This window comes from Ammospiza caudacuta, chromosome 17, assembly GCF_027887145.1.
Source record: "Ammospiza caudacuta isolate bAmmCau1 chromosome 17, bAmmCau1.pri, whole genome shotgun sequence".
Classification (NCBI taxonomy): Eukaryota; Metazoa; Chordata; class Aves; order Passeriformes; family Passerellidae; genus Ammospiza; species Ammospiza caudacuta.
In genome coordinates, this window is record NC_080609.1 from 15,494,621 (window position 1) to 15,507,079 (window position 12,459).

The 12,459-nt window shown below is 43.2% G+C and overlaps 1 protein-coding gene across 2 annotated transcripts in view; it reads left to right on the forward strand.

The window, feature by feature from the left end:
• Positions 1–12,459, forward strand: part of EPN2 (epsin 2) — a 42,981-nt gene that overhangs the window by 16,878 nt on the left and 13,644 nt on the right. For both annotated transcript variants that reach the window (XM_058815968.1, XM_058815969.1), the window contains exons 2-3: positions 1,781–2,554; positions 11,982–12,094. In XM_058815968.1, the coding sequence (XP_058671951.1) occupies positions 1,960–2,554; positions 11,982–12,094 (708 nt within the window). In that variant the 5' untranslated portion in view covers positions 1,781–1,959. The remainder of the gene's footprint in view (positions 1–1,780; positions 2,555–11,981; positions 12,095–12,459) is intronic.

Below are 12,459 nucleotides of genomic sequence, written 5' to 3' on the forward strand. Positions count from 1 at the left end.
AAGGAGTTCTTCCTTTGGTTTCTTCTCCAAAACCAAGTGCTGCTTTCCTAGTGGGCTGTAATGGGAGGGAATGAAGGCTCTTTGCTCTGTTTTTTAGACCTTGACTGCTTTGGGTTGCATTTAATCAGCTCCAGAAGTGATCCAGGGTTGGGTTGTTCTTACTTGCAAAGCTTAAGAAACTTGGAGTATTTTCCTGTGCTGTTGTGAAAAATTGGCTGGATTTGGTGCAAGAGAGAGAAAGGGGAAGCAGTTGTGTTGTGAGGGTGGTTAATTCTTCAGGGATTTTTACATGTGAAGTATTAAAATGATTTTTCCAAAAGCCTGTGAAGTTGTAAAGTAAGAAACTTGTCTATGATTGAGGAGATACACACAGGTGAGGAGACACTTGCTCCTGCAGTGTACTTGTAAAAAGAGTTTGGGGAGGCCTCTCATCCCTGGCCTTGAAAGAAATAAAACTTTCATAAGGCAGGAATGTTCATAGATTTGCAGTGGGTTAAAGGACAGGAAATGGGGTTAGGAGTAGATGTTGGTTCTCACAGGGAAGGGCTCTCCCAGCCAAGTGTCCTGCCAGAGATCAGTGCTCTTGCAAATATTCCCTTCAGCAGATTGGCCTGGAATAATAAGATGGCTAAATTGAAGCAAATTAGTCAAATTTGAATGTAATCTTGAATTGAAAGGAATGATGAAAGATTGAGACCTGCTGAGGGATAAAGTGGCAGGTGAAATGAATGCTCAGGGAGAAGAGCTGTGTGTATCCCAAGAAATGGGAGTTTAATCTGTGCATGGAAATGGCACTGTAGCAATTTGGAGAATTACAACAATGTCAGGTTTGAAATCTGTGCTCTCATTGTCCCCAGTGTCTCTGGTTGGTTCTTGGGGTGTTTGGAGGAACATTAAAGGACATCTGGATGGGCATCTCTGTGGACGTGGCCAGCTCAGTTCAGAGTCCCTGCTCAGTGTTTGTGCTCTCAGGGCTGCTCTGTGTTCATGGAATGGCCAATCTGCCAGTTTGCTCCAGTAATTTATTCCACAGCTTAATAGGCTTCCGTTTACTTGCAACAGTGACCTTAACTCCAGAACTGACCCAGCTTTCCAGCTCCACAGCTTGTCCTTGCCTTTTCTTGCCAGTCATTTTGCCTTCACAATTCCATTTTCTTAGAATTAAAAATTCTTCAATGCTGTGTGAAAGACACAGAGCAGAAAGTGTGGATCTGCCGAGTGTTGTTAAATAAACAAAGTAAATGTATTTGGGAACAAAAAAATTCCGTCTGATCTACTTGTTGTGAAAGGTCACCTTGAATTGGAGTGTGTTGGGCCACAGGATCTCTGTCCTGAGACTGAAAGGGATTTAAACTTACCCAGGGTTGCAGAAATGGCTTGGTTGAATTTTTGGAAATTTGCTTGTTCTGTTTGGGTGCAGATTCCTGCTGAACATGGAATTCCTCATGTGGTTTCACCTCAGCTCTGTAATTTAAAGTTCTAGGTAGGCTTTACATTGGAAAATAAATCTCCAGGTTGGACTTTGTTTCTGGTTTGCTTTTCAGATTTTCCCTTTGTATCAGCGTGATTGTCTTCATGCTTTTGTTTTGCTCAGCACTTCAGGTTTTTAATCTTCAACGCTTAATGTGACTCGTGAGGAGAACAAGTTGTTTTCAAAATCAGAAGAAGTTCGAGGAGGAAAAAATTAATCTAGGAAAATTTCTCCCGAGTGTGTGTGGCTTTCTGGCTGTGCAGAACAATCAGAGCCAACTAACCTGCTCTGTTTTCTTTCCTCGCTCAGGTCATGATTTTCATTTTCTCGTGTCATTCTCTTGAGGAGAGGAAATGATTGTAGTGGAACGTGTCACAAGCGCGCCACTGCTCCGGAGCCTTTGCTGTTCAGAAACGTTCCTGGGAGAGCAAATTTAGCCCTTTGCTGTTTGTGTTGTGGGATCTGTCTTGGGAAAAAGGGAAATAAAAATGACGACTTCGTCTATCCGACGGCAGATGAAGAACATTGTGAACAATTACTCAGAGGCCGAAATAAAAGTTCGGGAAGCGACCTCAAATGACCCCTGGGGTCCTTCCAGTTCCTTAATGACTGAAATAGCAGATCTGACCTACAATGTTGTGGCCTTCTCTGAAATTATGAGCATGATCTGGAAACGACTCAATGACCACGGCAAGAACTGGCGACACGTCTACAAGGCCCTGACTCTCTTAGATTACCTGATTAAAACTGGCTCTGAGAGGGTGGCCCAGCAGTGTAAAGAGAATATTTTTGCTATCCAGACGTTGAAAGATTTCCAGTACATCGATCGAGATGGGAAGGACCAGGGCATCAACGTGAGGGAGAAGTCCAAGCAGCTGGTGTCCCTTCTGAAGGACGACGAGCGCCTCAAGACAGAGAGGGCCCAAGCCCTGAAGACCAAAGAAAGGATGGCTCAGGTGGCCACTGGGGTGGGCAGCAACCAGATCACCTTTGGCCGAGGCTCCAGCCAGCCCAACCTGTCCACCAGCTACTCAGAGCAGGAGTATGGGAAGTCTGGAGGGTCCCCAGCATCCTACCATGGCTGTAAGTACAGCAAACTCACCCCAGATCCCCTTCTTTGGAGGGCTGCTCCCGGGGGTGGGAGGAGTGAGTGAGTGGTGCCTGTGGGAGGGTGCAGTGCTGCCTGCCAGGGGTCTGGGCTCCCTCTGGACCTGCTCTGTGCTGTTGATGTCTCTGCAGATGCCTGGGTAAGTGTTTGCTTTGGACAGGACGTGTGCAGTGATGGGAATCGATTTGAACAGCCCTTGTTTACTGTCAGTTCCAAAGGTAGCAGTGCCAGGCTGCTCGTGTGAACCTGTTCCAGTGTTTGCTGTGATGGGGACGGTGTGAAGGGCATTTGCTGTTTGCTTCTGGTTTTAAAAGGAGTGCTTGAGATGTATTCTTTTTGGTCAGGATGGAATCATAGGATGGTTTGGGTTGGGAGGGAATTTGAAGCTGATCTCATTCCACCCCCCTGCCATGCTCAGGGACACTTTCCACTATCCCAGGTTGCTCCAAACCCTGTCCAGCCTGGTCTTGGATTAAGAATAAATAAGAAATACAAAGTATTTCCTGAATAATTTTGCTACTTTATGTTGCTCCTGTTATACTTTGCTGTTTAAATTTCCTTTATTGCTTACTCAGCAGTTCTTGGAGGAGGAATGCTTTAAATCTGTATTTAAATATTTAAATTTCCCATATTTGGGGTGTGTGAGTGTTTGTCCTAAATACTAAATACTATACTTCATTCTTAAAAAATGAATCCAGTGATGTGGAAAGAGCAAATTCTTTCCACCAGTGCTTGGTGGGACTCCCTGCCATGTCAGGAGGAGGCCTGATCTGGCACTAAATCCTCCTTAATGTAAGTAATGATCTGATGAAAGCTGCTTTGGCTGCAATGTCAGTGGTTGTGGTCTAATTCTGAAGGGAAATCTTTTCTTTAAATGAATGTTGAGAGTGTGTGGAGGGCTCTGACTGAGCCAGGGGGCAGCAACCATTGAGCACCAGCTTTAGGAATCTGAAGTTTGTCATGTTCTGTGTCCCAAAGTGCTTCTTTAATCATAAATCCATGAGTGGGGTCAGCCCTGCTGCCATTTGCAGGAGGAGATAGCAGAAAATCAAACCAGGATGGAGAAAATCTCTGTTTAAAGCTCTGGAGACAGGCAGAAAAAAAATACTTCCAAAAGGAAATTTTTTTTAACATATAGGGTACAAAAAATGTGAGTGAAGGTACAAAAAATGTGAGTGAAGGTACAAAAAATGTAAGTGAAGGTTTCCACCTATGAGAATCTTTGATCTTGGCTTTTAATTAGCAGAAGGATAACAAACATCCTAATTTTTCTGTAATAATATTTTTTTATATTTATATAGTTTTTCTATAATAACCATGCTTGAAAATTGTGAATTTTTAAAGAAAAACTCGTATATTGTTACCTCAACGATAACAACATTTTTCTTTTCGAATGCATAAATTATTGTTGACTACAACAAAAATTCTTAATTTAGAAATAGCTTGAAATATTGATATTGGGCTGAAATAAGTGCCTGAGTTTTGCTGAGCGCACCTTGGCTTTCACAGAATTATTGCTCCACCAGTCCCAGCTTTAATTAAAGCCTGGAACTATTGTTTGGAATCCTGAATGCTCCCAAGGATTCTCCAGCAGGGCTGAGCCGTGCAGGGCGTGTTCCTCAGTTGTTCCTGGGCTGCTGTAGGAATTTGGAGGGGAGCAGGAGTTTGGCTGTTCCTCACCCCTCCAAGGGTGGGTTTCCTGCTCCCTGTGTGTGTCCTGTGGCAGGATTGCTTTGGAGGTGAAGATTCCTTAAGCTTTTTTCTTCCTTCCTCACCCCCTAAGAAGCTTTAGAAATCTCAGGGCTTTTTCTCCCCCCGCTTCAGTTCCAGCTCTCCTGGACTCTTTTTTTCACTGTGGATCAGCAGAAATGCAGGTGGCTCTCAGGTTGTCTGTTTAGAGTTTTAAATGTGTTTTTTGTCTGGTTTAATTGAGTGGAGCAAAGCAAACCAGCACCTTCCAGAACAGCTGTGCTAAGTCCCTCTGATACTGGGGAACTGGGAAGAGCTTTATGCCAGGAAACGAGGAAGGAGTTTCATTAAAACCCAGACATTTAATCTGTTACATAAATGTAGGGTTATTCCTGAGCCTGCTAAATTTGATGGAAGATATGCTTTTCATTATTTAAAGTGAAAGAGATTGTATCCACCGTGTGTTCTTTTTTTAAAAATAATTATATTTAAATTTAAATAAATATATATTAAATATAAATAAAAATTAAAAATAAATTTTAGAAAGAAATAAATATTTAAATTATATATATTTTTATTATTAATACCCTTCTTTTGTGCTGAAAATCTGGATTCAGAAAAAAAATCTGTAAAAGGAATGAAGTTCTGCTTCACTCCTGGGAAACAGTCCCCTCAGAACATCCCTGAGATGCTGTTGCTGCTCTGTATATCCTGGCAAAATTCTCTTTCATTCCTCTGAGCCTTTGAAGAAGAGATCAGAGACTTTTAGATTTGCCATCTACAGCAGAGATTTGCCTCTTCAGAATGTCCAGCCACCCTCTTTGCTGAATGCCCAGCCCTGCTTAGCAGGCAAATGGAAATAAAGTTTGGGAGAGTGGCAGAACCCTTTTGGCAGCACCACCCCGGGAAATGTTTCATCCCTCAGTGGATATTGGGTTATAAAATCTCATTTTTAGTGCTTTCTTGCAGAAACAAGAGCTGAGAGTTTGGTGGTTCCTGCAGGACAGCCCCCCTGTAACTCCCATGGATGCTGGGGTGGATGTGAGGGAGCTCTGTCCCCTCTTTCAGGGACTAAAATGCAGTTTTGGTTAAATCAGTGAAGCCTTTTTGGGTCAGTTTGTTGGGAATTGAATCAGCTGCTCTGAACTCTGCTCCAACTCCTCCTCCTCTCCAGCTTCCCAACCTGGGCAGGTTTGCATGGGGACAATTGGATTTTTGCTGGATGTTGTCCACAAGGGGTTTTCTTAGAGAATTGCTGGTTTTTGTGTCCCAGATTCATCCTTTGTTGCAAAATAAAAGCAGTATTGATACCCTGTGTAGGGAGAGGGAATTCAAGATGGAAAAGGATCTCTGGACTGATATCCAATCATCCCTCACTGCTGCAGGCAAATAAGGGGATTTTTCCCTGTTTTCTTGTGAATATTTTCATTTCATCTCTAAAAATCCTTTAGAAACTGTGCAAAATGAAATGGTGCAACTTGATGGTTTTTAATAAAATCCTTCCCTCCAAAGCTTTGCCTTAATGACTTTGTTGGCCCTGAAGTTCTCTGTGCTTGGATAATTCCAGGAGCACATTATGGCATGTGAATTGGAAAAGTTTTTTTTCTACCCAGTCTCATAACCTGAAAATGGAAGCCATGAGAGATACTCAAAAACAAAAAGCAGAAATAAAGCTCCTCCCAACCTCCATCTTGTCAGCAATTTCTGACATACTGGGAGCAATTGGTTTTATCTTCCAGCTTTATACCAGGGACAATCAAAGCTCAGATTAGGAGCTGTTAAATATTCCATGACAAAATGTATAATTTTTATTTATTTTGGAAAGTGTGTCAATTCTGTAGAGTTGCATTAAATCAGGTTTTATTTCACCTTAAGGAAATATTCTTGTGTAGTGCTGAAACCAGACTTAGTGGGGAAAGGAAGGGATATAAAGGATAGATAGATATTAAAAGATAGATATTAAAAATCTTTTGGAGCAATAGTCCCTCACTCCTAATCTGCCTCTGGGTCTGAATAATTGGGTTTTTGCCTGACATTTGTCACCCAGTTTCAAAAACTTCAGCCTCATGTTCCTGGCCTTGTTTCATCTCCAGCTGCCAGTGACCACTTAAATAGGATTCTGGATTTATGGCTGCACAGGGAAAAGTAGGATGTTCTTAATTTAGACATCTTAAGCCTGAGCTGGGGTGCTGCTGGTGGTGTTCTAAAACCAAGTTTACTGAGGCCATGCTTTTTAGGAGTTCCAATCCTGTTGTGCCCAAGCTGGGATGTGCAGGTGTTGTTTTGGGTTGTGCTCACATCCTTCCCTTTATCCCTGTGCTCCAGGAGGGGATGAGATAATGGGATGGAGTCCATGGGATGGGAGGGATGGATGCTCTGATTTCAGTGTCACAAACCCCAATTTCAGTGACACAAACCCTGATTTCAGTGACACAAACCCCAATTTCAGTGACACAAACCCCAATTTCAGTGACAAACCCAATTTCAGTGACAAACCCAATTTCAGTGACACAAACCCTCATTTCAGTGACAAACCCAATTTCAGTGACACAAACCCTCATTTCAGTGACACAAACCCTCATTTCAGTGATAAACCAAATTTCAGTGACACAAACCCTGTTTTGAGTGGCACAAACCCTGATTTCAGTGACACAAACCCCGATTTCAGTGACAAACCCAATTTCAGTGACACAAACCCTGATTTCAGTGACAAACCCAATTTCAGTGACACAAACCCCGATTTCAGTGACAAACCCAATTTCAGTGACACAAACCCCGATTTCAGTGACACAAACCCCAATTTCAGTGACACAAACCCCAGTTTCAGTGACACAAACTCCAATTTCAGTGACAAAAACCCCAGTTTCAGTGACACAGCTAGGCGTGACCTGATCTCAGCAGCACTGCCTGTGGTGGGCTCAGCTCATCTCACTGTGCTCAGAACCTGCTGGAGAGAGGAGATGCTGAAAAACGCACTGGGAAGGGCTTTTATGGATCTTGGGAAATGCCAGGTCTTTAACCTGAACCTGGCAAAATTCTGGGAGCAATTTTCTGTAGCTAAATTAATGAGTTTAATATTTGCAGTGATTATTCACGTTAAGTTGACTCGTTGTTTAAAACCAGTTTTGTGAAGCCTCAGCAAGTTTGTGTTCACTCATCTGTTTCTGTTTTGTCTCCCCTTTTGCTTGGAGTAGAAAATAATTCAGAGGAATTGCTGGTTTGGCTTTGACACAATAGGAAATTTATGAAATGCAGAATGGTTTGAGTTGGAAGGGACCTTGAAGCTCATCTTGTCCCAGCCCCCTGCTATGGGACACTTTCCACTGTCCCAGGTTGCTCCAGCCTTGAACATTGCAGGGATGTGGCAGCCACAGCTTCTCTGGGCAGCCTGTTCCATTCAGAACACTCCTGTTTTTAAAGGGCTTGCTTTTTATTTAATAATTATTTCTTTAATAATCTGTTCTGCATCTCTGCAGGTTGGAACACGTCCCTGCTCTTCCATCTTAGCCAGGGAATATAGGGGATATCACCCAGCAATGAATCTGGCTGAGCAGTGTGGAGAATTGCTGCAGTTTGAGGTGTTGAAGGAATGTGGCAGACTCCTGTCAGATGTCATTTGACAGCTTGATTAAATCCTCTCATCATACATTTATTTTTCTGGTGCTGAGAGTGAAGGTGGGAGGTGCCACTGGTGCATGCAGACTTTGTAGTGACACTGAATTATCCAACTGTGCCCATTCACACAGGCTGGCATCACCTGAGAGGAAAATACTCCCAACAAAACAAACCTGAAGGATTTGTTGGGTGTTAAATGAATTTCAGCAGCTCTCAGTGTGCTCAGTGCAGTCAGAATCCTGCAGGAGAGCTGAGCAGCTCCACCTTGTCACAATCATCAGTGTTATCAGCTCTCTTCTTGTACCTGAAAGATTCCTTCAGTCCCAGGGGAAAGGTGGATTACACAATTCCTTCTAGATTAAACAGCTTGTACTTGCCTTTCCATCATTTGCCTTTTTTAAATTATCCCATTTGATTTGAGTGCTTGTTCACTGGCAGACTGACAGATGGGATCTCTGCTGCTTCCCAAGTGAATTGCTGTTGGCTTCTGAGTTCTTACCTTGATATTATTTCAGTTTTTGAAGTCAGTTTTGGTTTTGCCCACCTTTGAGGAAGCAGCTTTTCATTCTGAGAGATGAATTCTGGTCTTCAGAATTCCACCTGCAAATTAGAAAGCCTGAGACTAAAGAAAAATCCCAGAAATTACAAAACCAGCCCCAAAACCCAAGCACAGGATCCTGAATGAAAATACAGTCTAATTTTTATCATTAATGCAGGCTCTGCTCTCTGTGTCCTGTATTTCACTTTAACTCAGCCAGATCTATAACCAGCTACAGAGGCCTTTTAATAGAGCCAAAATATAGGAAATTATCAATAGCTGTGTCTGGGAGCTGGCCCAGCCTGGCCAGGCACAGATGGTGCAGCAGAATCCTGCTTTAGTGATTAACTGAGCCTCCAGATGATTTCCTTGAGCAGCCAGCCCTGTGCTCCCTGCAGGAACAGATCCCACAAATGCTCCTGGAGGGACTGGGATCCCCAAATTTTTGGGGTTTAGGGTTTAGCAGGTCAGAATTGATCTATTGAGTCCCATCTTACATAAACATGTGAGTTAGCTGTCATGTGCTGGGGATGAGGGATGCTTTGTGTGCCACCATCCTGCTCCTGAGGCTGTCACCTTTCTGCTGCATCCTGGGGATTCTGACCTTGCAGCAGGATGAGGCCCATGTGGAATTTAGGAATTTAGGAATCTTAGCTAAAACTTGTCAGGTTACTCCCAAGAATGGTGTTTTGAATTTCCTTTAATCCTTTTCAAAAAGAAAAGTGCTGGCAGCTCTTTAATGTAGTTGGTTTTATAACACTTACATGGAAAACAGCAACATTCCTATCGTTTGTTTTTTTATTGAGGCCCAAGGAAGAACTTCAAATGGACATTTTCCCCTTTTAAGTGAAAAGGAGCTGGAAATACCTTTCAGAGTTAATGAAAGCAAAGAGAATGGATTGCTGGAAAGCCTAGAAGTGGGAAGGAATGACCTCTGTGAGTGTGAGCCCCTGGTGTCCATGTGGGGATCCCAGAACTGCTGTTTTTGGGATCTCTGGGAGCTCATGGAGCTGCCAGAGCCAAGGCAGCCCTCCCAGCCTGGCTGGGAGTGCAGGGCCAGGGAAAGGCTTGGAGTGAGGTACAATCCCTGATTTTACAGCTTTTCCAGGCAGGAATCACTGGGCAGTAAGCTCAGCAATCCTTTGTGTGGAAATGGGAGGAAGAGCAGTGGAATCCCATTTTGCATAATTTCAATTCCAATGTCACTGCCATCAGGCTCTTGGTTGTTGTGGAATTCAGGGATGGAAAAGCTGGGATGCAGGAAATGCAGGAAATGCCATTTCCCCCCCACAGTTCAAAGCCCAGCAGAGCAGAAGGTTCCTCCCTGCTCCTGCTCCAGGTGCCATCTGTTCTCAGGTGACTCTGCTGCTGTCCCATGTGTCCCAGGCTCTGTTTTTAAACCAGTTAGGACTCTTTCCTCCTCTAATCCCTGCTGCAAAACTGCTCCTCTCCATCTGCATCTCAGATCCATTCATGGCCACTTTATACCATGAATTCTTGCCCCTTTATCTGAATAGTTTTTCTCTGTCTGAGGTTTTTAACAACCATAAACTGCTCCATCTTCTTCTGGCAAAGATAAATAGAAAACATTCTCTGGGCCCCAAAGGGAAGTGTTTCCACCTCCATCCTGATTTAAAATCATCCATTTTGGATTAGAATGATTAGAATTAGTGCTAATTTATCACCTGTATTAGGTGAGTGGCTGGGAATTATCACATGCTTTAATCATAATATTTTTAATGTAATATATTGGAGAGCCTGGCAGTGACTGTTGGAGCAGTAAGTACTCATCAGCCAGGCTAAATTTAATTGTTTTGTATGAGAAAGTGTGAAAGAGTAATAGAATTGAGCTATGAGTAGCATCTTAATTGAAGCAAGGTTGGCTTGAGAGCCTCAGGATCAGCACAGGGTGGAAGAATCATTGTGGTGATAAATTAGTTTATGTCTTTAGAAGCAGATGTGGGAGGGCACCTCGGGGTGGGGTGGGAAGGAGGAAAGGTCATTCCTTGTTTATGGAGAGTTCTCTTCCTTCTGGCCTGCTGGATGAGAAAGTTCCACTTGTTTTGTGGTGTCATTTTGGCCTGAAACTTCAGGAGAGGCAGACAAGACTGGGAAATGTTGGGAGAATTAAAGTGATGAAAAAGTGGTTTTCAAACCAAATCTTGCAATCTCATTTCCACATGCCCAGCTGACCTGGTAGGAAGAAACTTGATTTCTTGGAGCTTGACACACTAGTTTGAAACATTCAATTAAATGTATTAAATGTCAATATATGTTTTGCCAAACTAATCATCAGTCCAGCCACTAAATACAAACTGCCTTGCCAAAGTGAGGTAGAATTTCTGTGTGAATGGTTTGGATGCTAAGGAATTGTCTGAGAGAGAGTGAGCACAAAATTGTTCAATTACTGTTCAGTGCTAAACCTGCTAGTGGTGTAGGATGGGAATTTCACATGCTCCTGGAGTGAAAACAGCACTAAAAGATGGTTTGTGTGTTGAGAAATTGCATCTTTTAGCTCTCAAGGTTGACTGTTCATTGAAGAGGAGGGGAGGAGATACCCCAAAAAACCCCAACCAACCCCAGAAACCAATCAAGACCCCCAACCCACTCCCCAAACTCTTCTTTAGCAGAGAATGATCCTGTATTTGTGTAAATTTGGAGTCTGAATAGCTGGTTTGTTTATCCCCAAGCCTGCTCAGCAGTTAAGAATAGTTCTTTATCTTCCCATTAAGACTGTATTATTTTACAGAAAAGTGGGTGGTATCCAGTTTTACCCTGATATTGGCCCACTCCCAGCAGATCCTTCCTGACACTGCAAGATGGAAGAAATACTCACAAATGTTTCCTTCAACAATGAATTTTTAAATCAGGAACTCTGATACACTCCAGCATGAGCTGGGGGGTACTTCTTATAAAAAAACTTGGATTTTCCAAGGAATATTTAAGGAATATTTTTCCCTTAAAGCAACTAAACTGCCATGCAGAGCTAAATTATCATCCTCACCCTTGGCAGAAGATTCAGCTCTGCAAACTGGGGGGGCTTTGACAGCAAACATGGGGTGCAGGAGCAGAGTGTGCCAGCATCTCCTGTAGTTTGCTGGGCTGAATGTGCTGAGCCCCATCTCCTGCACGATCCTGTGCCCATCTCTGCAGTTTGCTGTGCTGAATCTGTGCCCATTTCTGCAGTTTGCTGGGCTGAATCTGTGCCCCATCTCTGCAGTTTGCTGGGCTGAATGTGTGCCCCATCTCTGCAGTTTGCTGTGCTGAATGTGTGCCCCATCTCTGCAGTTTGCTGGGCTGAATGTGTGCCCCATCTCTGCAGTTTGCTGGGCTGAATGTGTGCCCCATCTCTGCAGTTTGCTGTGCTGAATCTGTGCCCCATCTCTGCAGTTTGCTGGGCTGAATGTGTGCCCCATCTCTGCAGTTTGCTGGGCTGAATCTGTGCCCCATCTCTGCAGTTTGCTGTGCTGAATGTGTGCCCCATCTCTGCACTTTGCTGTCCCCCATCTCTGCAGTTTGCTGTGCTGACCGTGCCGGGTTTTGGCTTTGTGTCCCCACAGCGACATCCCCGCGGGTGTCCTCGGAGCTGGAGCAGGCGCGGCCGCAGACGAGCGGCGAGGAGGAGCTGCAGCTGCAGCTGGCGCTGGCCATGAGCCGGGAGGTGGCGGAGCAGGTCTGTGCCCGTGTAGGTTTTCCAAAGTGTCCGTGCTTGGAGAGCTCACTGTGCAACCTGGTTTGGTTGGTTGGACTTGATTTTATCTTATTTTTATTTTATTTTATTTAAAAAATTATTTTATTTTTAAAAAATTGTTTTGTTTTGTTTATTTTATCTTCTTTTCTTTTAATTTCATTTTTTATTATTTTATTTTATATTATTTTTTATTTTTATTTTATTTATTTTATTTTGTTTAATCCTATTTTTATTTAATTTTATTTTACTTTCTCTTATTTTTTATCTTATTTTGTTTTTTATTTTATTTTATTTCCCTTTCCTTTTTTCCTTTCCCCTTTCCTTTCCCCTTTCCTTTCCCCTTTCCT